The sequence below is a fragment of the Acanthisitta chloris genome, unplaced genomic scaffold (assembly GCF_000695815.1).
Source record: "Acanthisitta chloris isolate BGI_N310 unplaced genomic scaffold, ASM69581v1 scaffold9889, whole genome shotgun sequence".
NCBI classification, from domain to species: domain Eukaryota; kingdom Metazoa; phylum Chordata; class Aves; order Passeriformes; family Acanthisittidae; genus Acanthisitta; species Acanthisitta chloris.
The window spans coordinates 7,236-35,041 of record NW_008689793.1 but is presented as its reverse complement, the minus strand read 5'-3'; the positions used below and the strand labels follow the sequence as shown (position 1 = coordinate 35,041).

General features: G+C 37.0%; 1 protein-coding gene across 1 annotated transcript in view; it reads right to left on the bottom strand.

Annotated features, from left to right (window-relative positions):
* The window catches only part of LOC103808760 (methyltransferase-like protein 25), a 50,759-nt gene that overhangs the window by 17,026 nt on the left and 5,927 nt on the right, over positions 1–27,806 (bottom strand). Inside the window, 6 exon segments of the mRNA XM_009081564.1 lie at positions 1,696–1,769; positions 2,855–2,884; positions 5,355–5,449; positions 14,823–14,967; positions 16,757–17,389; positions 23,170–23,270. Coding sequence (XP_009079812.1) covers positions 1,696–1,769; positions 2,855–2,884; positions 5,355–5,449; positions 14,823–14,967; positions 16,757–17,389; positions 23,170–23,270 — 1,078 coding nt within the window.

The following is a 27,806-nucleotide window of genomic DNA, read 5'->3' as shown; positions in this document are numbered from 1 at the left end:
CTACATGAATGACAAAATTCATATTTCTGCTGACAGATATTTCCTTATGTACTTCTATAATACTTCTATAATTTACCATAATGCTGCTGTAATTTATTTACCATCAACCACTGGACTGAGCAAATGCCAAGCTGGAATAAAATTTCACTTTTGCTTGTTACCTTGTGTTCTTATCATTGCAATTTTTTTTCACTAAATGCTGCCAAAATTTTCTGCTGCTTACAACTCAATAGCCTGCTTTTGAGCCAGACAAAAATGTGAGTTGTTTCAGAAAACGTGGTAAAATAATGCACAAAAACTTTAAAAAAACATATAAGAATGAATCCTAACAGGCCAATCATTTGTTCTCACTGAACAACTGTTCTCTTCTCTATGTTTAAAATACCTTGGAGAAACAACATGTGAAATTTTTGTTAGCCTGAATTCACTTTCTTGACTGTCTTGACATAATTTTTCTTCCAGCTGTGCAGTGTAGGAGTTAAATTTTCAGAAACAGAATTTTTAGCTATTGAATTACTTTACAAGAAATACACTCCTTCTCCCTCTCTGGTGAAATACTGAATAGTTTAAAACCTTTCCCTCTCTTTATTCTTTGTAAAACCCTATCTCCTTATTTAAAAATCAGAACAAACATCTACTGAGGTCAACAGAAAGACTTCACTCAGTGGCAGTTCTAATGCTGTTTAGCTGTCAAGGACTCATTGACAATCATTTATGTTGTCATATTTAATATTCAAATGCACTTAAATTTGGGCTGATGCAGTTGGAAAATCAGTTAATGATTATGCTGTTATGACATTCTCAGGAAGATGGGCATCTGCTTCCTAATAACAAGCTGGGGGAAAGATGTTTTCTGGGTCTGTCTGGGATAGAGCTAACTTCACAGCAGCCCAGACAGTACAATGCTTTGGCTTCGTGATTAAAACAGTGCTAGTAACATACCAGTGTTTCAGCTACTGGAAAACAGTGATTGCACAGTATCAAGGCCTTCTCTGTTTCTCCCTCTGCCCCTCAGTGAGTAGGTGTACAAGAAGTGGGGGAGGGACAAGACCAGGACAGCTGACTGGAACGGACCATAGGGATATTCCACACCATATAACATCATGGTCAGAAATAAAACTGGGGGTGGGGGAGGTCTTTCCAAGGTAGCCATTGCTTTCATTTCAAAAGTAGAATCTTAATTACTTCCTCCAAATTATACTTTCTTTAACAAATGAAAAATCTATATCACACTTTTTCTTTCCTTTACAATTTAGCAGCCAGGATTTTTTGTGTGACATTTACGCAATTTTAAAATAAAGAAGCATTTATTCTTTCAGGAATTTGACCTTTTGAAGGGTAAACTAACTCTACATCTAGCAAAAGAGTTGGGGTTATCTGCATTAGCACTTATTTTAGACCAGGAATATACTTCTGAAGTGAATTTCCTGGTTTTCCTCACCTTTCATGTCTTGGTTCACACTGTGGAATAGGATCAGAGCTAAAAAAAATGGGCTATTTTCAGACTAAATTAAACTGGAAGGTGTGCTTCTGGATGTGCTCCAAGTGCTAACAGGCATACACACCACAGATTAGAATCTAATCCAGCTACAACCACAAAAAAAGAGTATAGTGCAGATGTCAGGTCCTCTACAGAACAGAAGTGGAAGAGAACCAGTTATTTGGTTGGTATTCTGTGAACTCAGAGCTTCCTACCTTTTTGTGACACCATAAATTTCTTCTATAATAACCTGAAGAACAGCACGATAAAACAATGATTCTGTAGGCAGCTGCAAAATATTTTACAACAGTAAGGATTTAAATTGGCACTGAAATTAAGATCAGAGTAACAAAACCAATATTGCCTTCCTTAACTCCTTATTGATTTGTATTCTTCACAATCAGTCATAAAAGGTTTAAGGAGACAATTTACTAATGTTCTTGCATCCAGTTAGAATTGTGGTTTTGGATCATATTCTAACACAATCGTAATGCGAGAAAAAAAATAAAGAGACCCAAACTCTGAAGATCAAAGGTTGATAGAGGGAAAAATAACAGAGGAAAACATACTGATAAGGATCCAAATTCTAATATGCAAAATAAATATAACAATTTACCTCATCTCTTTTGAAGACAAAAGGAGTGATTCCCTAGCTGAATCATCATACACTGCAGTATGAACCATGCAGAAAGTACTATGCTAAAAAATCCCCAGAATATACTGAAAATTTCATACCTTTGTGTATGAAAAACCTGATTGCATAAAAATAGTTAATGACTGTCAATTAAAAATTAACAGAAAAAGACTACTGGGGTCAGTGGGCTTACAAAGGGAGAGAAGTCTCTCAGCCTCTTTTAAATACTTGCACAATTGGTGTCCACTATCTCCTAACGGATACCTTGCACAACAATATTTCAAAATATCCACCGGGAAAAAATATACAGGGATTAAAAATGAGAATGATGTTCATGCTTTTGTCATAACAATGTATATTTTTACATTAGTTGATAAAACACTGGGATAGAGTGATCCAAACCAGGGACATCATAGGACATTTGCACTGAATTTATGTATTAGTTGAAAGATAGCGAAAGAAGTTAGGGAGGGTAGTTTAATGCCTTAAATTTCAAGCTATGCTTTTTTTTCCTCAGACTCTTAATTGCCAAAAGAAAACAAATTCACCAAGTACAATCACAGCAATAAAAAAGTGATTACATGATGACACATGCAACCTATCAGGATTTGACATAGTGTATGCCAGCATTTTAGAGTCCAGATATGCAGAAGTTCAAAAAAAGGTCATGGATTAAGAATGTTCAAGGGGAAAAAAATACATTTTATCTTAGAATGGCTAAAATAAACAATATTACTTACCATTTGGCCAACTGCAACTCGCTCCAAAGCCTTTAAGAGTCAAGGAATTAAATTGCTGATATGTTTATTCTTTCTCATAACATTTTATAAACACATTGTATAAAAGTCAGAGGAGATGACATTTTTAAAGATTAGTGGTGTGACGTAACACGAGTTTGCACACTTTAAAGTGTTAATACTTTTAGGCACTCAATCAGCTATTCCTGTTATTTTGGTTTATTTATAGGAGAAGCAAAGACATCCGACTGTGTGGAAATAGATACATGCAAAATTTGTTTGCTTTCCTTTGAATTGTAAAAGAATTTCGGAGCATTACTTTCCATCAAATTGCTAAAAAGAAATGCATTTTTGTGGAGTCTGTTCCTACTGAAAAACAAAAAGGTCACTTTGCATATTTAACTATGGTAAATATTAGTTCAATGTACAATATTAGTTTTAATCCCTAGTACTAGGTAGATAAATTGAACTTTTGTATATAAACTTCAATAAAATAAAAAAACTTGAGACTGCAGTTTAAAGTATCGTGCATTACCTTTCACTAGATTCTTACCATAAATGCTGATGTAGGTGTGAGACAACTTGATTTTTATGCTCCATAGTGACATCGAATGACAAATAATTAGATGCATGGAATACACTTTCACAGTTGCAAAGATACTGTGCCTATAAAAATTTCATCTGGCTTTTAAAGATTGTAGTAGAAATGAAGACAAAATCTCAGTAAATTATCTGATACTACATCAAATTAGATAGCAAAGCAAAAATGTCTCATCACTTATGAGTCGTTGTCACCTTTAAGCCCCAAACTTCACAGCAGTCAGACTGCTTTTCACTCAGTCACCCAGCCCTCCTTCTCCTAGTTTTGGAACTAATCTTGTATTTCAGATGGTTTTTCAAACACAGACCAAGTAGCTGCCATTCCTCCATTCATTGCTTTGGCCAACTACCAGGTTTGCCTTTTGCCATGTAAGCTATAGTCTCATACCAGCACATATCTGCTACTGCTTAGGAGATGGATGTGGGTTCTAACATGTATTGTAATGGTCTGAAACTGAAACTCTCATCCAAAATCTTTGGCCCTTGGCATTTCAACCAATTCGAGTGACATGTAACAATGAATACCAGCAATAATACTGAGTGTCACTGCTCACTGACTTACTCCTAGCCAGCCATTACCCCTAGGAAGGTGGGTGCTTAGTGGCACTGTGCTGACTCTCTTGTACCTCCTAGAAGGCAAGAAAAGTTCTGGTCATGAAAAATACATATAGAGAATTAGAAACATAAGAGTAGAAATATCTAGTGACTCAGGAGAACTCTTTGTCTTTCATGAATGTTGAAACAAAAGAAGTTTTTAACTTTCAAATTTCTGCGATATCTGAGAAATCTAAAATAGATATATATGGCATGATCAGTACTGTATCTTCGGGGTAATTTGCTTACAAAATTTATCTTCCTACCATTGTTGAAAAACAGCCCAAACTTTATCTTTCCAAAACAAATGGAATAAGAAAGGAAATAGCTAATGTGTCAGCCGAGGAAGCATTGGTATTGTATGACGCTTGCATGAAAAAGAGAAAGCACTTTTTGTAGTTAGTTTTTCAGCAACATCTCTAAAATGAACAATTATTTTCTTTTTCCTTGCCAAGAGCAACATATTTAAGCCTTATGAATACTAAACAACTGTCCTCCTGTACTTTCTCCTGATAGCATTTAATTATCATGGTAGTTCAAGTTTATGTAACCTCAATACATTAACCTATACCGAGTCTTTACTCTACACTGTTCTCTGTAACAGACATACAGAGCTAGCAGCAGAAGCTAGAGAGAGCCTGATGTGATTCATCCTGATACCAGAAATTAAAAATTAATAGAGGAAAGGAATAGTGGTTTTCTAACTAAAACAGTGGTTGAAATTTTCAGCACCTATCTGTTTTTTTAAAACAGACAACAGCTCATCATCCTGTCTTGATGAGGTCTTTAAAAGTACTTCACCTCTTGCTGCAATATTAAAAAGATGTTTCCAGACTCTTAAGCCACATGGATTCTTGAGCTCCTCTAGTTTGTGGAACAGGCAGGTTTCTTCAGGTTTTAAACAGTCAGAACATTCAATATTATGAATCATGAAGGCATTGGGGGAGTTACTGATTGCAATCCTTCTACAATTACCTTGTTTCCCCCTAAGTCCTTGGCCAGGAACTATTACCCTGAGGGGTTACCTTGTTTTGGTTTCAGCAAAGGTTTGGCCTTTCTGTCCGCTCTTAAAATACATTTCTGTCAGTACTCATTTTTTCATGCCTTCAGCAAGTATAAAATATATAAAGCTGAAAGGTCAAAACTATTTTTTTTAGATGCAATTCATCATGCTTACAACATTAATGATGTTATTCTGTAGAGTCTTGGATTAAAGTCATGGCTTTAGGATTAGAAGCCAAAACCAATGAATCCTATAACATCTGGATAAAGCTCTCAGTGAGGAGAAGGAAAAGAAGGGGAATCATACCAAGCATGCTGACATTCTAGCATTGCGACCACAGCACCAGCCTTTGTCCTTCAAGTACTGACACATGGGAAATCCCCACACCTTGTCGCAGCATTCTGCAAAATGGAGAGAAAAACATAAAGGTACAGCTTTCATGGGCTATTTTTCTCTTACTTACAGAATATACAATGGATTGAGCAAGATGAACAATAGTTAATGGTAGCAGAAACACTTAACTGTTCTCATCCAGTACCAAATCTGTGGTGGTGCAATAAAAGACATGTTTTCCCCATAACAGATGTCTTTTGTTTATGCTGAATTTCTGATAATTTCACATTTTCCAAAGCAATTTTAAGTGAATGTCCTTTAGCAAAATCCACTGAAAAAAAGACATTAAAAGGGGCAACAGAAAAGTTTGCAAATACTCAAGGCACCCCATGCCATTCCATGAGTCACAAGATGCAGGCCAGGCAGGCATCCAATGCAGCAGGACTTCAGAATTACTTCTCATTGCATTCTTCTGCCATAAACATATTTTAAACATCACACAGAACAATGTGTACTTGTTTATTCCCGGTCTGAAGGACCATTCTGCTGCAAGGCAGAATGTTTGATTTCCAGAAAAGAGCAGCTGCAAAGGCTCTTGCTGTTTCTTCAAAACACCAAGAAGCATTTGCATCACAATCTGTGCTGTTTGTTTCAGTATCATTTATATTTTGAGTAACAACACAATTCTTCATGTTTAACACTAATGCAAATGTGAGAAAAATAAAGTATAGAGATTACTTTATAGATGTTCTTAATACTCAGTTTCAAATTTAGACAAACTCTCAATGTTTAGAGTTTTCATTAGCACATATGTCAGCTGATTATTTTAGAATGCTGAATAAGAAATACTACTTTCTTTCAAAAAAAACAACACAAATTGGCTGGGATCCTGGCATTTTAGCACAGGAAGATGACTGGAGCACATTTAAGGATAAATCATGTAATGGGGTTAAAAAAAGGACAGCAGAAATACAACTTTCCAAATTTACCTACAATCTGAGATACATACATGCAAGTAGAATTCATTTCATTAAAGTTAAGCAAGGAAAAAGAAAAATGAACCTCAGCCCCAGGGTAAGCCCTTACTTTTCTAGCAGTAGTGCCCAGACTCTGCTGATCTCTAGCCAGTAACAAGCAGGTATTCTGCAGGCAACCCCACACTTTGCTCTCTTTTTAGCCCTGAGCAATGTCAGAGGATCTTAGGGGCTGAACACTGCTTTGAGGACCATGATTTAAGAATAGTATTTTAATTCTGGATAATTAGCAGAAGGAGAAAGAAAATTCTTCAGAAATAAAGAAGAAATTTGACAAAACAGATTGCAATTGGTTTTAGCACTAGGAATGTATGAAGAATTTGTAAGTGCCTCATGACAAGCTCTAAAACATTAATTAACTTCAAGTCTAATTATGGAATACATGAAGCACATGGATATTTCTACTGCAGGGATGGCAATAAGAACTTATTAAATATATTTTTTGAAAAGAAAACTGTGTGCAGTTTTGGGCACCACAATATAAGAAGGATATAAAACTATTAGGGAGCATCCAGAGGAGGGCTATGAAGATGGTGATGGGTCTAGAGGGGCAGCCATGTGAGGACTGGCTGAGGTCACTTGGCTTGTTCAGCCTGCAGAAGAAGAGGCTGAGGGGAGAGCTCATCGCTGTATACAACTCCCTCACAAGGGGAAGTGAAGGGGCAGGCACTGATCTCTTCTCTCTGGTGACCAGTGACAGGACCCAAGGGAGTGGCCTGAGGCCAGACCTGAGTGGCCAGGGGAGATTTAGGTTAGATATTAGAAAACAGTTCTTTGCCCAGAGGATGGCTGGGCAGTGGAACAGGCTCCCCAGGAAAGTGGTCACAGCACCAAGACAGAGAGTTCAGAAAGCATTTGGACAATGCTCTCAGGCACAGGTTGTGATTCTCAGAGATGTCCTGTAGAGGGCCAAGAGTTGGACTGATGACCCTTGTGGGTCCCTTTTAATTCTGAATATTGTGTGATTCTGTGAATTCTGTACATGCACAAATGATTACAAGGAAGTTCAAGGGAATGGGACAAGCTTCTATAATACCTTTAATACTAGGCCTTCCATATATTTTAATCTCTAAGAATAATACTACAATTTCTAGGTGTTAACATTTAAATTTTACTTCACAAAGCTTTACAGCAAAATACAGTCTTTTTACAACAACAGGACCAACAGGTTTTACTGTTACTGGAAAAATAAGCTTAACTTGAATTCCATGGGGTAACCCAGATCAGAAAGGTGTGGAGGCAGCAATGTTGGTGCAGTGTCATATTCCCCTTGCCATGCCTTTTCCACCTTCCATGACATCATAGAGTCACAGTTTACTTCTGTTATTCCAAACAAAATAGACAAACTACTTAACTGCCTTTTTCCTTCATGCAAAAGACAAAATATTCTTTGGCCACATAATTCACAGGTCCTTGAGTTTGTATTTTTCAAAAAAAATCCCATCACTAAGCAGGATTTTGCTGGGGAAAGCAGGGGGCAGTGGGGAAGAAAAGTTCTTCTGTTTCAGGAAATAAAGTCAGTTGCCACCGAAATAGTTTTCAAAACCAAAACCTAAGCTATGTTTTATCTACTGTGTATCATGAAAACTTTGGCATTCTCAATTCTAATCTCTTACTCTCTGCACACAGAAATAAATATAAATGTACCATGGTTTCAGGTTTTAATATATTCTTGCTACATTTATTAATGAAAAATACCTTCGTAACTTCAATGGGTAATACTTCCATTTAACATCTGTAAAACTTACCTAGTTAATATTTTTTCAAGTTTCATCTTTTTTTTTAGGATCAATTTTTATAGAAAACATCTGGGGTTTAGTGACTAGCTAGCTGTGTCACAAATACATAGAAATGTGCCCTATGCAGCAATATCTAAAGATGCCTTGGGAAGGGAAATGAAGCTTTTTGATCTTTTGCTTGGAAGTGTTTTCCTGTGTTGCCATGGCATCAGCGATAGCTATTTTAAGACACTGACTCTGGCATATCTTTGAAAATATACCTAAGCAACACATCAATTATCTGTAATCTAATACTTCTAAAACAGTAAGCAATCTTTCATATTTCAGCAGAATGGAGTGATATGAAGCCATTATGTTTGTGTAAGGAATCATCAAAATCAAAATTCAGTTTAAAAACTTTAGTCCTCCAAATCCACCTTACTCAAGGCCTTTTCAGGTTTCACAAATCTGATAAAATTTGGTATGTGAATTTTGACTACACTTTCCTTTTGGTTCCCTTAATTATGTTCACTAGCTTTTAACAGTCAAAATTTATTCTGCAAATGCTTTGCTGACTTCTTCCAAAGTGCCTTATTGAAAAGCTACTCTCCACAGCTTCCAGGAGGGCTCTAGAACTCCTCTGCCCAGCAGTGACCTGACATTGGAAATCCTTACAAAAGCTAGAGTTCACCATCTGTAGTACTCAAGCCAACCTTAAAAAGAATTTCTATCAGTCAGCTCACTGAAAATACCTCTACAACTACACCTATGACTTCTTTCAAATAGCTGAATACTTATAAATAAGTAGCTCCTTAGCAATAGTAACATTTATGTGGTTTTTTTCTCAAAATGGAGGATGTAATATTGAAGAATTTCACTGGTTTCTAGACTAGTATTGATGTGTTCGGTGGTATGGAGGATGGAAGGAAGAGAATTAGAATACAAAACCACAAATTCCTTTATAAGAAAAATCATTTTGAAAAGATCTTAAATTTGCAGTTACTGTCTATTAGGGGATAATCATAGTCCAGCTGGTACACTGGCCCAAAAATGTATTAGCTGAATGTAAGATAAAACAGCACCCAAAAATCCTAAGGATAGCTCCCAAACAGAGGCACAGAGTTTGTTTTAACCTAAAAGTCATTAGGAAATTGATTTTCTCCTAGAATAACTGCCATAATGGCTCACTATGTAAAGAGTTTCATGTAAAAAGGATCTAATAAATACTAAAATCCTTACTACTCTGATGTAATTGACTACTTGATGCAGTAACAGGGAAGAAAAACCCCAAATGAATCAATTATACAAACAGCTATGTATATTTTAACCATAGAAGAATTCTCCTCAGAGAGAGAGCCAAAGTAAAAGTACTTAGAATTTTCCAAGAGCTGTCATAATATTCCTTATTAACTGAAACTTAGAATTCAGTACTGCTTGTAATAGTAGTGACATTTAAAGACAGGTGTTAAAAGCCTTTGGCTTCAACTTTTTTAAATTGAGTTGAAATTTGACATTACACAGCACCTCTTGGTCCTAGTAGTTACTAATAAATCAACACAAAGGCTTTCATGATCTTAAGCATTGACAATTATTCCCAGTGGTCTCATTACAAAAATTTCCAGAAGAATTTAGCTTATTTATAGACACATAGAACAACACTGTATACTGATTGCATTATTCAAGACTGTGACTGCTGGCACCTACTTTCATCAGAAAGGCTCCAAAAGTATTTGCAGCAGGTCCAATGGCAAACTGAATCAGGCAATCTTGCAATAGCTTTACTGTTTTTAGAATCTATAGGAAATACAATGCAGTATTCCCTGTAGTCAGCTCACAGAAAAAAACAAACTAAATTTGGGGTGATTTAGTAGGCCAACAAAAATATATTAAAATTTTGTTGATATTTTGTCAACTCACCACCTCAGACTTAGAAACACTATGTTAGGTATCAAGACAAATAACTTTTCTTCCCATGAATACCAGTTAATTCCAATTAATACCAAGTGAAAAAGCAATTTTTCACTGGCCTCAAGCAAGACTGATCTTGGTATTAAATCTTAACTGCAAAACAGCAGTCCAACCATCTCAGGTTATGGCAACCATCAGTCCACAGCAGCTCTTTGGTGACCTTGCTCATCTGCTTCAACTATGCCTATAAGAACAACCATCTGAGTTTACATTAAAGAAGCAGCAAAGATGGAAAATGTGCTGCTTTGGGGGAAAGAGCTTTGAAGTGGACTTGCCACAACCTTGACTTTAAGGGTGTGCACCCCAAGAAAGTAAAAAAAAACTTTTAAACAGGGAAAAAAGATAAAAACAGACCAATGACATTTTAAAAACAGTTTTTAAAAAAGTTTGAAGCTACTAAATCAAGATAAAATAACTATAAAATGCTTTATAACAGAACTTTCCACTGTGTCCTTGCAGGTGAGCCCTTGCTTACTGGACTGATTTCAAACAAATAAGTTATTTCAAGTGTTGCAGCAAATTTTACCCAATTCTGTTTGCTTCTTAGGAAGATCACTTCAGAGATGTAGCTCTAAACCTGCATCCTAATATTCAAACTAGTTTCGCCACACAGGGATTCCACAGGCCTCTGCAATCTCTGATTCATTCCTAGATTAGCCAGTAGCTTCCCTGAGTTTAGTGTCAGAGCTTGGGTAAGTGAAGTACAGGTTCTGTTGTCTCAAGGACCACACAAGCAACCTGGAATACACAAGTGCATATGACCAGATGGGAGGCATTTCAGGATAAGACAACTGATACGAAGACCACACTCTTAGGATCTTTGACAGGTCTTGTCCATCAAGAGAAGTTCCTGATTACAGGAAAAAGGCAAACACCACACCCACCTTCAGTCGGACCTGAATAAATTCATTAAGACTCACTAAGTTTATGGAGCAAATTTTCACAGAAACCATGCCCAGGCCTGCGAAGAACAGGAAGGAAATTGAGAATAACTGGGAACTAACAAACTTTACTGCCCTCAGTGATGCAGTGAGTGGTTCCATGATCTAGGGGACAGAAGAGTCATAGTTTACCTTGATTTTAGCAAGTCTTTCAGTGGTATTTCCTTACTATCTTTGTAGACAAAAAAACTCAGCACTGAAACTTACTGAAATAAGTTTATTGGTGACAAGAGGACTAAAGGGCTGCAGAAAAGGTCAAGGAAGGATCTAACTGCTGTTTTTGACTATGTAAAGAAAAGGGAACAGAAAGCTGGACTTTTCTTGGTAGAGCAAAATGAAGATGACAATAGATAATGCACAAGAGCTGCAAATTCTGAACAGACATGATGTAAAGAACTTCATAGTGAGGGCAAACACTGAAATGGACTGCTGATTCACTGCCCTTGGAGATATTTAAAACATGACTGGACAAGAGCCCAAACAACATGAACTAAATTGTCCCTGCCTTGCACCATAATCTGGTTCAGATGACCTCCAGAAGCAAGTTAAATGCTATGATTTGCTCCATTTTCAAAGCAGTACCAAAATTCACTTGCTTCAGACAGCTACAACAGGAATTAGCTTACTGCTTGTGCAAGTGAACTGTTGGATCCATACCATCTGATTACTTACAGAGTCCTTTAGCATCTTCTAGAATGCTTTGCCAGTTTGAAATCCATGCATAGGAAGTGCAGACACAAGATATAATCCTAATCCTTCCCCATTTTCCCTTGGAAGAAATCTTAGCTCTTAGATACTGTCAGTCCTTGTGCTCTTAGCCCTCCACTGCACATTTACAAATGAGCCATACAGAGACAAATCAGCGATGGAATACAACATCATCACAGACTTTAGAATATGCACCCTCACAGCAACAGTACAAAAAAAAAAATCTATTTTTTGAGTATCGCTGGGATAATATATGTGTTCTTTCCCAAGAAAAGAATACTGTAATTTCCCTTCATTCTGTTTAAAACATCAATTCTGACTAAAATTCTCCTTTGAGAATAATTTTTATCCTTCAAGCTGAGAAAAATCAAACAGCTAGAAATTCCAACATGCAATTTGGCTTCATTTCCATACTGCTATGAAACTGCAGCATCTCTTACCATCATGCATGCACATCTGTTTATTCCAACTTAGAACAGGTTATCACACCTGATTCTTTGGTGGTGTCTGAATAACAATAATTTAGTAAAGCCTTATGCACTGGTCTGGAGAAAGTAATCCTACAGCTAGAACAGGAAGCCATGTCCTCTTTGCAACAATAAGACATAACCAAATGTTTCACTCACTCAGACTTAATGACAAGTGCCTGAAAAGTTCCTGTGCTGGTTTGGGCTGAAATTGAGTTAACTTTCTTCACAGTGACTAGTACTGGGCTATGTTTAGGATTTGTGCAGGGCACAGAGTTGATAATACAGTGATGTTTTTGTTATTGCTACACTGAGCTTACACAGAGCCAAGGCCTTTCCTGCTTTCCGTACTGCCACAGTGGCAAGGAAGTTGGGGAGCATGGGGGTTTGGGAAGAGACACAGTCAGGACAGGTAACCCATACTGATCAAAGGGATATTCCATACCATATGACATCATGCTCAGTATATAAGGTGGGAGGAAGAAGGAGGAAGGGAGGACATCTAGAGTGATGGTGTTTGTCTTCCCAAGGAACCGTTACACGTGATGGGGCTCTGCTCTCCTGGAGATGGCTGAACACCTCCTGTCTTTGGGAAGCAGTGAATTAATTCCTTGTTTTGTTTTGCTTGTGTGTGTGGCTTTTGCTTTCTCTGATAAACTGTCTTTATCTCAACCCATGAGTTTTTGTAGCTTTTACCCTTCTGATTCTCTCTGTCATCCCATTGGTGGGGGAGTGTGAGAGCAGCTGTGTGGGGCTTGGTTGCTAGCTGGGGTTAAACCACAACAGTTCTTAATTTCTTAAAACTCTGATGCAAAAAGAATTGTATTTTTTTCTAATTGCATTTCTCTAACTTGGAAATTTTGATTGCATTTTCTTTGTTTCTAGACCTGAAGTATTGTGAAATAACAGACTAATACACTGCAAAAACCCTTAATATTGTTGCAGAGCAAATTAAGAACAACATGAAAAGATTGTTAAAGCAAGCAAGAGCTAGCATGTGTCATGGTCAGTCTGGAGCTGTGCCTTAGCTGTCCGAGCAGCCAGCTGCCTAACAGAAGCAGCTGGGTTCCACCTGCCTTTCTGTCTGTGAAGTTTCCTGAGAGATCTGAAACAAACTTTGGCAATCCACCTCCTTCTTAGATTTGGTTGATGTGATGATCAGGTTCTAGGACTTTGGCAGCTGTCACTTAACACAGCTCAGCTATGTGCCATTTGTCTCAGGCCAAACAGCTACTTAACGTTTTCCATTATGCAGAATTTCATGTAAAAAGATTTCAAGCAAAAATACCAACTTTCTATCAAAAATTAAAACCCCTCACATTTGAAGAAAAATTTGCCTATAGCAGTGAATCCCCAAATAATTTTCAGGCTGTCTCTCCAAGAAAAACTGCTAATCTGTTGAACACTTTAATCGGGTTTTGCAGCTGTGTTGGATGACAATGAGCATCTTAACATGGTATTGTCCTACAGCACCACATGGGGTTTCTGAAGCAGTCATTCAGGGCTCTCTGCAACACACACTGCTGTAGCATTTAGATGTTCACTGAGGACCAGAGGGAATGGCAGGAAGCTGTGTCAGGAAAGGTTTAGGCTGGATATTAGGAAATGTTTCTTCACCCACAGGGTGAAGTGTCTGGGCACTGGAACAGGCTCACCAGGGAAGCGGTCATGCACCAAGGTTGCCACAGTTCAAGCAGTGTTTGGACAATGCTCTCAAGCACATGGTGTAGTTTTTGGGACTGTCCTGTGCAGGGCCAGGAGTTGGAGTTTGATGACCCTTGTGGGTCTCTTCCAACTCAGGACATTGAATGATTCTATATGTACTAGTCAGGTGGGGGTTGGTCTCTTCTCACAGATAACCAGCAGTAGGACAAGAGGGCACAGACTCAAGCTCTGCCAGGGGAGGTTTAGGTTAGATATTAGGAAGAAATTTTTTATGGAGAGAGTGCTCAGGCACTGGAATGTGCTGCCCAGGGAGGTGGTGGATTCACCATACCTGGATGTATTTAAGATGAGACTGAATGTGGCTCTTAGTACTATGCTCTAGTAACCTCAGTGGGGCTGGATTTGATGATCTTGGAGGTCTTTTCCAACCCGATTGATTCTATGATTCTGTGATTCTATGATGTTCTATACTGGCAATGACCCAAAGCACAGCACCCAGATGAGTGCGTTTTTGAGTACTACCTTACATTACAAGAACCTAATTCTGCTCATAGTTGTATATATACAACTCAACATGAATGTTGCATCCTGACAGCCAATGACAAAATCTGGTACAAAATATTTGAAAAGAATGGAAACATACAGGACTAAAAAATTCTCCAGATTTTATAAGTGAAGCAATGGAATAAAACCAGCTGCATTCATAACCACATAAAAACATTATGCATTAATGTCCCTAATCTCAGGAAAAATATTGGGAATATTGGCGTAACGGAAAAGCTACAGGGCACCCGGGAGTGAACGACCCACACAATGTAATTAAACCCAGTACTAAATAAGCCACTGGAAAGGAACAAACACAAGGAGGTTATTTATTAAAAGGTATATAATACTCTCAACATGCAAACTGGCAGCCACAAATTAAGCTCAGAAGAATTACCTTCTTGGTTTTCAAACTGTTCTGACAACAGATGGTAGCAGCAGCCCACACTGCAAACGGCTTTGATTTCAGGCTTGGCAGTAAAAATTCGTAGTGTATTTGCTGCAAGATCTCCACATGTATGTAGACCCACAATCATACAGTTCTAAGAAAAAGAAAAAAATAAAGCAGCAATAAAGCATCTCCCTCATCAACTGAAAGCGCATGAATAACAACAAACTCCAAAACCCAAACATGCTGCAGTTAGTTAGTTTTAGGATAGAAATACACAGCTCCATGAGGGTTCCTGCTGTTCTTGTCTAGAATTTTTCAATGCTAATGAAAGATCTTCAGTGCTAAGAAAACATGGTGAAAACCAGTCATGAGGCAGGAGAAGTTTAAGACCATGAATAACAGCTGCATGGGAGAGAACATCTACATGTTGACTGGACACAGGCCGTTTTCTCTTGTCTTTCCTAGCTTTCCTGTTCTTGCTATGAGTACCACTGCTACCTCCTTTTCTTACTTCAGATTTATTGCTGAACCTATCTATAGCATTTCTGCTATTTTAAATTGCAGAGATCAAACCCACTTCCTAAAAACAGGTGCAAGGTGAAGAGCAGGTTTTGTTATTTTCAAAACTGAAGTACTGACACAGTTTTGCAGTATGCCTGCTACTATTCAACAGCAAATGGGCATTTTATTCCTCAGCACAAAGTAAGTACTTCAGCTTCAGATGCTCTGTTCTTCTGTCCATTCTATTTCCTGATTTCCTTTTCCCACAATTTCCATTTTCCCTCCATTGCTCCATCAAAATTCAAAACAAGATACTTCACTTTTTGCATTTTCAGTTGGAATCTGCATGGTAAACATGGTGTTGCTTTGAATTTCAGCCGCAACCTAACCTGGCCTTGAACATTTCTGGGGATGGGGCATCCACAATTTCTCTGGCCAACCTATTCCAGTGCCTTATCACCCTCACAGGGTAGTGAGATGGAATCAGAATTTCTTTCTAGTGTCTATCTAATCTAAATCTATCTGTCTTCATCTTAAAGGACATTACTCTTTGTCATATCATTATATGCCCTTGTAAAAATTCCCTCCCCAGCCTCCTTGTAGGTCCTGGGATGGGGCATCCACAATTTCTCTGGCCAACCTATTCCAGTGCCTTATCACCCTCACAGGGTAGTGAGATGGAATCAGAATTTCTTTCTAGTGTCTATCTAATCTAAATCTATCTGTCTTCATCTTAAAGGACATTACTCTTTGTCATATCATTATATGCCCTTGTAAAAATTCCCTCCCCAGCCTCCTTGTAGGTCCTGAAAGCTGCTAGAAGGTCTACCCAGAGCCTTCTCTTCTCCAGGTTATCAACAAGAAATTAGCCCAGGGTCATTAACTGGGATACCTTTCTATAACCTCTCTATTCTTATCTGATTTTCTCACCCATCTGTATTATATAGTGCATGCATGTGTGAGGCAATAAATCAACAGTATTTTTTTTTTTATATAAAGAAAGGCAGCGATGTAAGATTTCTTCTACTTCTTACATCAACAAATTACATGCTAAGAGAATACAAAATCCAACTGTGCAAATGTAAAGGTATATGTTTCATCAACAAACCCTGCTGCTCAGGGTATCTTTTGCAGATAGATATGAGCTTGCTCCACACATTCTTGGACACTCAGTAGCATTTTATTAGCATTTATTATCCATCTCATAAATTCTAAAGGCTGCTTCAAAATAATCCCAACACACATACTGAAACAGAAAAACAATCTGTATCTGCTAGACATACTTCTGCTACCTGGCTGAAAACCATTATTGGGCCAGAATATTCATTTACACCACAGACAGCACTCAATGCACACTCATCAAACATTATGAAAATATGTAAAGACAATATAAAGACAATGGACAACCTAAATATAGCAAATATTAAGAGTAAAATAACCTGCAGGTCTGCTATGATGTCACTGAGTTCTGTTTCTGCAGTGATGCAAGAGGTCAATGGAAAATACAGGTTTGATTCACTCAACTTGCTTGCTTTAGTCTTGAGGGATGTTATTTTTCTTTGCACTTTTTGCTCTTCACAGAGTTCCCCACAGTCACAATGAGATGAAGAAGAAAGTTCTACAGCATCAGCAGGCAGAACGTTTAGAATATCAAGAACCTCTTCAGAAAGTTTTCTCTCATGAGATTGTGTCCGAGTCGCCATATCAGCATCTGTTTCTATGCTGGTTTCAGATGTAGCCATTTCTGTGAAACCACAAGAAGGAATGAAATCTTGGGTAATCGCTTGGTCCTGACTTTGAAGGCTGTTAGCATTATTTAAGAGTGTTTCATTGATTGTTTTATATTTAGTTTCACTTTCTGCTGGCCTGTCATTTGCCTTTTCCAAACTCTGGCTTTTGAGGTTTGCTCTTCCTCGACTCTGATATGCTCTCCAGTGTTTCCTCAATTTTCTATTCCTTTCATGAGCACCATTCGTGTTGGAGTTTGAGGAATCAATTCCATAAACTTGTAAGTTATATTGCATGGACAAAAATGAACTCAGGTAGCCTTTTCCAGAACCTATATCAATCACCTAGATAGTGGAGAAAAAAAAAAAAAGAAAATTTGCTATATTAATAAGTAACAAGGCACACTTTGAATGCAAAACAATTCCCTAAAAATTTAAGAATGGATTGAATAACTACGCTATCAGTATAATCCTTCCCATTGCACTTAGTTCTTTCTCTCTGTTGGTCCACCTTCTGACTTTAAACCACAGAATTATGTCTTAAATGATTTGCTCCAGAAAAGAGACCCTGCAATGTTTATACAATGCCTATGTCCTGACTCTTCTTGGAAAGACTTTCAGTACATTGCTCAACACAGAACTTCCTTCTGCTAATGAAAATAACCATAAACCACCAGCAACTCCACCTGCCCTTGCTAAACTGGGTCAGGATATAGTTAGCAAGTAAACTGCTCACAGTATTCAGCTTTAAGCACCTAAGTCCCATACTGAGGAGCCTAATACCACTAGGTCTACAGGAAAAAAGTGTCTTCAGCATCACTGCCTAATTTAATCACTTCAGATGTGACCTAAAGACAGGTCATACTGATACACCCTTTTATGTCAGAATGTGTATTTCTACTGCTTTCCCATTCTGTGAAATAGATCCATAGAGCTTTGTTTAATGTGAGGATGCTTTTGCAATAAAACAAAGGAGCTTATAATGTCACATGGACTTTCCAGTGCCTGTCCTGGAGAAAAGAGTGATAGCTGACAGTTTCATTTGTCTCACAGCTGATGGCACGTGTGAGTTCAGTGACTGATATAACACGGGAAAGAAAACCCTATACACAGAACCAGCAGAAACAATGGCAACCTGAAACCTTTCAGTACTTAATCACAGCTTTATACGATGTATGTTTTAATTTGTAATAAATACATAATAGTTTATGAGAAGTGGCACAGTGACATTTCTCTAAGGAGGGAAAATTATAATGCTCCCTTTTGTCCAGATATCTACCAAAAATTATACTGACTAGATATAATGAGTTCTTTGTAGGTGTTTCTGAAAGTGTTTTATACAAGAACATCTATATCTTGTTCTTGGTCTGATACACATTCATAAGAAAGCTTACACTGGTATTTCTAGGTCCAAATTGCAGCATACAGTACATTGATCCATCTTAAACTCAACTGCATAGTTTTTTGCCAGGTAAGAACACTCAGTACAGCAATTCTCTTACTGAATGAGAAAGACTCATTCCTTATTCTAAATAATAAGATGTAGATAGCCATGAAATTAAATAGAAAAATTTGAGCCAATGTCACTAAAAACTATGTAAAACAGTGGAAAAGACATGCTATTAGGTAAAAATTGTTTACCCAGGCTGCACATGGCTTACTAATCTGCAGTAATCATGTGATATTGCTGCATATTTGTAATCTAGGTATGCAACAACCATCAAATCCCTTGAAATAAAATCTGTACAGGAGCGGATTTAGTGAGATAGAATTTATATAATCCAAGCACACTTTTGAAAATGTAATTTATTTGTCACATATATCACAAACATTCTCCTCTGCTCAGCCTTGGTAACACCACATCTGAAGTTCCGTGTTCAGTTCTGGGCTCCTCAGTACAACAGAGACATGCAGCTCCTGGAGCAGGCCCAGTGGAGGGCAATGAAGATGATTAAGGGACTAGAGCACCTCACTTACAAGGAAAGGCTGTGGGATTTGGGCCTGTTCAGTCTCAAGAAGAGGTGACTGAGAGGGAACCTCAGCAATGTCTCTAAGTATCTGAAGGGAGAGTGTTAAGAGGATGGAGCCAGGCTCCTCCCAATGGTGCCAATGAATAGGACAAGAGGCAATGGGCAGAAACTGAAGCACAGGAAGTACCACCTGAATATGATGACTAACTTCTTTACTGTGCAGGTGACCACACACTGGAACAGATTGCCCAGAGAGGTCGTGGATTCTCCTTCACTGGACATATTTCAGAACCATCTGGACACAATTCTGTGCAGGACAACCCTGCTTGAGCAGGGAGGTTGGGCCAGATGACCCACTGCGATCCCTTCCAACCTTACCCATTTGGTGATTCTGTGATTAAAAAGGAAAGCAAAGAAAAATGTTCAAGGAATAATTTTACCCACTGTTACATGTAACAGATATTACTATTATGCAGAATATGCACACTTCCACTCCTTCAAGTTTTAATGATTTCTGTGAGAAGCAGCACTTGGGCACAAGAGAGAGCTTTCCTAGCCCCTAAGTGTGACCTCTAGTGGCTGTAGAGACAAGCTGCAGTTTGGATTTCTTCAGTTGTTTCAAAGTAAAAAGAACACAGCGATACATTGTTAAATCAGCACTGGGAGAACAGTTTTAAAACCAAAGGAAAAATTGACCACAAATAAGCAGGCAATGATCTTGTACTAAACAAATAGGCTGCATTAAGTTATTCCCTGCTTTACCTTCCCTTGATTACATAAGGAAAGGTAATCAGCAATCCATAGCATATCTGTCAACCATGAACTTTTAAAATGAAATTTCCATGATACAATAAACTCCAAAGGTCTTGTCCACAGTGAGTTGGGTACTAAGTTTAAACGCAGTTTCTGGCACAGTGCAATCAAGAACTCTGTCTCCAGAAGCATTCCAACATTTCCCAGCTCCAAATCACAAATGTAATGGATGCTGAATGCAGGGTTATATCATACTTACATTACACATTGCAAGTCTTGCTGCACGTGCTGCAATTTCCAAGGAAAACTTTGACAAATACATTAAAGAAAATAAATGTGCACTTAAGCAAAGAGGAATCAACACTGGCTTCTTTTCAGAGTTTAATCAAGAACTTCTTTAAAAAATAAAGTTCCACTTGTATGATAGGAACTGTGCTTAAAAGGGGCAGTAAACAACTGAAAACCTCAAAACCTTTAGTTAGTTTGCTTTAATGTTTTAATTCAAATCATTAACCTATAAGTGATTATGGTGGTAATAAAATTTTTGGTTTTATTCTTATTTGACTATTTATTTGCTGCATTATAAAACACTGACAGAGGGCAATATCCTGTACCACCCACTATACATTGTGGGTATGGAGGTGAAACGGAGGGCATTTTTCAGGACATCAGTGACCTGTAATATCTGAAAAAAAAACACCCTGAGGACACATGCTGTCGTAAAACATGTGTTGTGCTTTCATAGCTCCATATTTTTTAATTTAGTGCTGCATATATTTTATTTTGCAAGAAAGACAGAAATGAATCAATAAGGAAAAATTCCCCTAAAACTTTATAATTGCTTTATTTTTTTAAGTTGAAAGAAAACCAAAACAAAAGGAGCTGCTTTTTAATAACTGAGAAGGGAGGGTTTTTTTAAAGTAACAGGAAAGCTCTTTTCATATATTAGGGATTTGTAACTTTGCACAAATGAATGTTGTTATGATGTATGACTAAAATGGAAAAAAGTTAATATAAAGCAGTCAGCATTTCATATTCAGTGATATACTGCAATAATATTTTTCACTAAATGTTACAATTTTTTCAAAAAGAAAACAGAAAATAATCCTGTGTATAAGGATACTCCAAGCCATCTGATAAAAGTGCATAATCACTGGATGAAATTGCAGCATATTTACAGATACTTAACAATGATTGGTTTGAGATTTTATTAGTAACCAGCTACACTGAAACTACAGTAAGTCATTAAGAGAGTTTTACTTTTTAACTCTCTGAACATGGGTTTTCTATTCCTTTAATTCCTGAATCTCACAGGAACTATTTAAATCTAAATGAAAATGCTATATGAAACACCACCTTCCAGCAAATGCAGAGAACATTTAGCATTGCATTAGAAGCAAACTATATTTTCCTACAACTCTTTCAGTACGTAAAAGTCTTCAATCCTTGAACAACTAATACTTGCCTGAAACAAAAGGTAAGCAAGGCAAAAAACATGCTCATGCTAGAATAAAAGACTTTTACAAATCTGCTGCTACAGAGCATATCTTTGCAGAGCACATCCACTTTAAGGCTGTGGAGAGCACTCACACTTGCCCCTGTGGCTGGCTCTTAAAGAGCTGCTGGAGAGATCACCTTCCATCTCTGTGAGTGATCACAGATGCTCATAAACTGATTGTCTCTCATCCAGTTATACTTGGCCTTAATTGTGCTCTCTATTTACTTGGTAATCCCAGTTGTAAGAAGACAGCCTAAAACTTTGCCTTCATCAGTCGTTCCTCACAAAACAGATGGTCAGGATTCAAAGTTTTGATCTCTGTTTCCAAGGATGCCACAGGCCTGACCCAAACCTATCAGAGTACTGCATCATTTACTTATCTAAATTAAACTCAGTCTGAGCCAAATGACCTCCTAAGCAAAGTTCAGCTTCAGCAATTCAGAGCTGAATCCAAGTTTTGGGGCCTGCCCTGTGGTGGTAGCACGAGCAACTTGGGATGCTGCAGGTACATTAATTTTGAACTTATACTCAGACATATTTACTTAAGAAAAAAAAAGCTGAGAGAATATGATCAGCATAAAATCTGGGCAGATCCCTTATTAATCTTTGGTTTTAAACAAATACAGTTTGTTCTCCACAAATCTTTGTGGGAATGAATATTAGCCTGAAGGAAACTAGTCTCCATTTACACTTACAGACCCTTGCACAGAAAGCAAGCACAGCTCAGATGTAAAAAAGAATCAAAGTGCAGTGTCCAGAGCCACTGGCTATCTCTACTTTTAAACCAGAATGAACCTTCATTAGCTAGTTACTAGCATCATGGAGATTAAAACAAATAAACATACTCAGCTCACCCAGATACTGAAAAATCAACCACAACATAGTCTAAGGCATTGAATCTAACAGAAAATTTAACACTGAAGAAAGCTTACAGAAAAATTGTATGTATGCAAACCAAGGAAATAGTATTGGTGTACTTCTGCCTATTAGGATGTGAAATACAGTACTCAAAAAAGTCAAATATTGTTGGGATGCTTGTGACTTGTCAACAGGTCCATAAATAAACCTCTACAAGGTTTTAATGACCTAGTGCACAGTGCAATCATGACTACATGTTCTAAATAAAAAAGCAATCAAATGAGAGATTCCTTGAGAAAGGAATCCTGCAGTGCTTCACCATCCAAGGATGAACTTGCCATCTGATGTATGAAATGGCCAATTCACAGTGTAATTGTTGGGTGATAATGGTGTTGGGCATCCAGATCTCATACATATTCTACCAAATATATTTCATGCACACTGTGCTACATTAATCTCTGCTTAATGACTCTTTTCAGGTCATAACTAAATTTCTAATTCCTTCCTATGACAAAAAAGGTCATCACTAAATGCCTAATTGATAGATCTCAATCCATGTTAAATAAAGCTGAACAGTATTAAACAATAGGAAGTAATTTAAATCTTGTGCCAGAATAAGATGAGCTTACAAAATTTCTCAAGATATTCTGCTTTGGTGTCCATGTGGCACTCTTGTCTGCCTGACAAGGCAGATCTCCTACTGATGCTTATGGAAAATTGTCAGCAATATAATACTGATAAACAAGGCAGTACCCATCCATACCAAAAAGCAGTACAGTTTTCAGCTGCACAACATATAGAGGATGATCGTAATTTCTTAAAACTATTTATGAGTGATTATGAGTCACTGAAAGGCAACTCCTTTGGAACAGTAAATTTGTAAACAAAATTGTCCTTCAGCTTGGCCCAAAAGGCCCTTCTTTAGCTACAATTTTGTACAGGAAAAATAAGAAGAGCAGTGACAGGATAACAAAATGATGTATTTGCACACAATAAGGAGAATTCAGAAGGTACCTGGTAACATACAGAAAGAAAAGCTTTCTTACCTGCTTTATACCACAGTAATTTGCTATGTTGTCTACGAGTTCTGACATCACCTGCACTTCATGTGATTTCTTATTATTCATAAACTCATCCGGTTTGATACCTGTATCAGATTTAAGAAAATAAATACACATTAACATAACCCACAGTAATAAACATTTGTGATCACTCAGGAAACCCCCATATATATATATATATATATACACCTCTCTAATATATATATTTTAAGGATAGTAATTTTTAATTTAAAACTCAGTATTACAAGACTAAACTTCTGAATTATGGGTGAATTAGTAAAATGCAACACACTGTAAAACTCAGTTTTTTTAATATGTAGTACATCTAATACCTGACCAGATATTAGACAACAGCTACTACTATAAATATTTCTTCCTGTTCTTTATATAATATCTATTTTTGTCTCATTTATCACATTTACCTTTACATAAATAAAATATGAGGGCAGGAACAATTAATAATCACAGTACAGCTTGTTAATGCTACAGATTTGCTCACAATATCAAGTGGAAGATATTTCAATTAAAAGTTATGAGTGATGCTGGGAAAATTCAAAGGAAAATGCACTTTCATTTTCTTTTTTTACCCTATGGATGGATTATAGAACTGTTACACTTTTATGGTAGAAAATCACACATTTCAGTGATTCTGGAGAATGTGTTAATGTCAATCTCTATCAGGGTTTACTGCTTGTGGAGAATAGAAGGCACCCCCTTGCAAATCTGTATGTCTCCCAGCCAAAGAGGAGCTCAGAAGTTGCTCCCTTGGAAGAAACCCACACATTTCTCGTAGAGGGCCAATGCTACAGTACATTTGGCTCTAGTTAAATTGATGGAAAATTTTTTAAGCCTGAGTGAGGATAGAAGAAACTGGATCATTACTGATGAACATGCTCCTAGAAACCAAGACTTTTATACATGACTAGGCAGATTAATATACTTTCCCATTCTCTGCTTTTTTCACAGTAAGTGTTCATCTGTCCAGAAACTGATCATTAGGCAAAAGCTATGTTCATTCGTGGATCAGATCATGCTGGGAACAGAGCCAAGTGTGTTACTTCTTTAAAAGAGAGTAGGGAATTGAACTGAGCTCATAAGAAACTCAGTGTTTTCTCGATTTTTCCCAAGCCCCACAGGATGTCTCTATTTCTTAAACATCTGGGGTTTTTATAATAAACTGTTATGACAATACTTAAAAACTAATATAGACTCTATGAACTGGCAAAAGAAAATATAGACTAAAAGACTTAAACCAAAACAAATAGCAGAAACAAGCGTTTGTCATTTCACTGAAGATTCGCCTTAACTTTAAAATTGTGAAGATTTACTCAGTGTCCTAAAAAGCTCTTAATTTTTAAGCATTTCAAATTAAAGAAAAACAGACAGGAAAATAATTTAAAAAAGAGAAAAGGTCTCTCTTTTTGTTTATATTTGAACATTTTTATGTCTGGATAGGCTCATCAGAAGAAGAAGCAGAATCAGAACAGGATGAAACAGACATTTAACATCTTGACAGAAATAAAAGTTGTTTGACAGTTCTCCAAAGCAGCACTGTCACTTTGAATGATGACCACATATTGCACCTTTGCTCTTTTCTACATTATGAACTCCGAAGACTGAATGGGGTAATGCTAGAGAAAGTACTACTGCAGAGAGTACTTAATCCAAATTAAGTATTTCAGACATGGTAGAAATCCAGAAATATGACCCAACTTAGAAAAGCTGAGATTCCAGATAGAAAAAACATAATTTGTTTATAATTGCATATAAATATTATTTATCCCCGTAGCTAATAAAGTTTCTTCAGCAACTTCTTTTCCTGCTTTCTGCAAGTATGAACACATTGCTTATATTTCAGCTCAGGGAAACTGATACTGTTTGCAGATACTTATGGGTTTTTAATAAACTTTATTGTTGCTGTGTCTTCTGCAAAATTCTGATAGATGTTTATATTATTTTGAAAAACAAGCACGTACATTACCAATTCATACAAAAAGTGATTTTGGGGACTGTTTTATATTTCCAAAACAGCTGAGAACTTGAATAAAAAAAAAGTATACTAGTTTTACACAAACCGTGTAAATTCTTTCTGCTATCACAAAATTACTTTCTTGAAACAAATAATTATAGATGTAGATTTGCTTATTATGTCTACAACTGATGCAGGCAGAACAAACACTATTTTGAAAAACCATCAGAAATGTAGAGAAGTGTCTCCTTTTGTAATGAAAAAATAAAGTGGGGGTCAAATACTGTACAGAAGTACCTAGGACAAAATAGAGTAACAGAAAGCTTAATGTTATTAATTTTAGCTGATATTGATATTGTTGCTTACTTCCATTGTGATCTCCTGGTATGGGCACCTGTTTTCCATCTGAAAAACTGCTTCAACTCTATAGTGCCACTTACAGTTCCATCTTTAGTTGTGAAGCTGAACAAATTGAGGAGAGACTGTCTTTTACACAGGGCTAACACAGACCTTTCTAAGATCTCCTATGGCAGGGGTTTTATATCCCAGCTACCTGGGGAAATTCGGATACCAGATAAACAGGAAGACATTCACAGTACATACTATACAATATCACCTATGCAGAGGTTATACCAGTGTGACTTAATTCAATAAGCCAGAGCAAGAAACTGGGATAACCATATACTCAAAAAAACCCCATTAAGGCAGAGTGATATTCCAGCACATGGAATTTAAAGATGGATTTGTTAACAGTCACTGCATGGCATGAGTACTACCTTGGCCATAACCCCATTGCAAAGGTAGAGTACTCTCAATCCAACCCTCACTTCTTATATCAGATACGAACTCTGTTAAAAGAGAATCTTTCTCTGCTGGGTTCCTCCCCTTGGGCCAGGCTCTTCTGGACCCCTTATGCTCAGTGCAAGCAACCTGATGGTGCAATCAAGACCAGTGACCTTTGTGAGGAAGCAGCAGGGAACACGCTTTAGATCAGAACTGCATTGTGAGTAGTTGTGCCCACACATGCTTAAAAAGTTTGTGCTTACCAATTATTCCCAGGAAGGATAGCAATATATCTACATTAAGACACTGAAGAAGTTGGAGAACTATGCAAGTATGCAAACTGTGGGAACAGGCTCAAAAGTCAGTTTGTCTTAGAAGAAGAAAATGTATTAAGAACATCTGAAACATACATGGAATTATCCTGATGAACATTTTTTGGAATATAAGCAAGGCCATTGTAAAGTTGCTAGTTTTTTCAGACTTAAACTTCTCTTGACTTGCAAGCTTTAGCATGTCAGGAAACAAACATATCTTCTGAAACACAGAATAAAGTCCAAAAGTATCTAAAATAGATTAAAGGGCTCAACTTTCATTTGGCAACTTGCACATTATGAATCTATTGCTTGGTATTTTGCTTCTGCCAAATGATTACCAGAAACTTCAATTAAGTTAATTTAACTGATACTTACTGCCAATTCAGCACAAAGATTTTGAATTATAATACTATTGTATACATTTGGAACACATTTTATTTTTCCTATGAAGTACAGTTTAGAAGTCTTGCATCACAAACCCAGGCCCCAGTTACCCAACCAGCACCACTCCTGCAACACAGAGAGCAAAATATTCAGCAACTGCCCTGTTCCTGATGCTCCATTCTGCATGACAAGAAGATGAGAGAATCCTCAAAGTTTTGTCTAAGAAAGCTAATCCACCTATGAACTCAAGTACAAGGAAGAATAAGGGAATTACAGAAAATTAAGAGGAACACAGGGAATAAGAGCGTCATAAAAATTAAAAGAGCTAGAAAGCCATAGAGGAAAAAATAAAGCAGCATGCAGTGTTCAAGTTAGAAAAAGGACTTCTGATGAACGAACAGCACAAGGAAAGAAGCCAGAAAGTAAGACAAATGCACAACAAATTGTTAAGACTATCTTAGCCATGGCATTTTAGCACTTCTAAAAAAACCTGGGGAGCCAACCATGGAAAATGGCAAAATTGGAAAGAGATCACTGTAGAAAATGGGAGGGATGCCCAACATTTATATAATGATGCTATCCCTTAGGATTAGAAACATCAGAGTTTTAACATATTACAGAGATAAAACACATAGAAGGCAGAGAGCTGCTCAGTCTGTCTCTTAAAAACTAATGAGAAATCTCAAAGACAGTGATAAATCTAGAAAGACTGAGAACTCCATGAATAGCACATTTGCAGTGAAAATGACAGCAGACCAAGTAAGGATAAATGCCAGTTTATCATCTGATTCAGAAAATTAATCTCAGGGTTCAACCTGATGCCAATTTGAGAGTGTTTTAATTCAATTTCTTTTAATACAGATAATGAGATTATTATGACATTTAATTGGTTTTAGTCTAAAACATACAGAATTAAGAAAATCTTTTTTTAAGACATCAAAGATTTGCTATATTTTAGAGTGATACTAAATGCCAGTTTATCATCTGATTCAGAAAATTAATCTCAGGGTTCAACCTGATGCCAATTTGAGAGTGTTTTAATTCAATTTCTTTTAATACAGATAATGAGATTATTATGACATTTAATTGGTTTTAGTCTAAAACATACAGAATTAAGAAAATCTTTTTTTAAGACATCAAAGATTTGCTATATTTTAGAGTGATACTAAAAA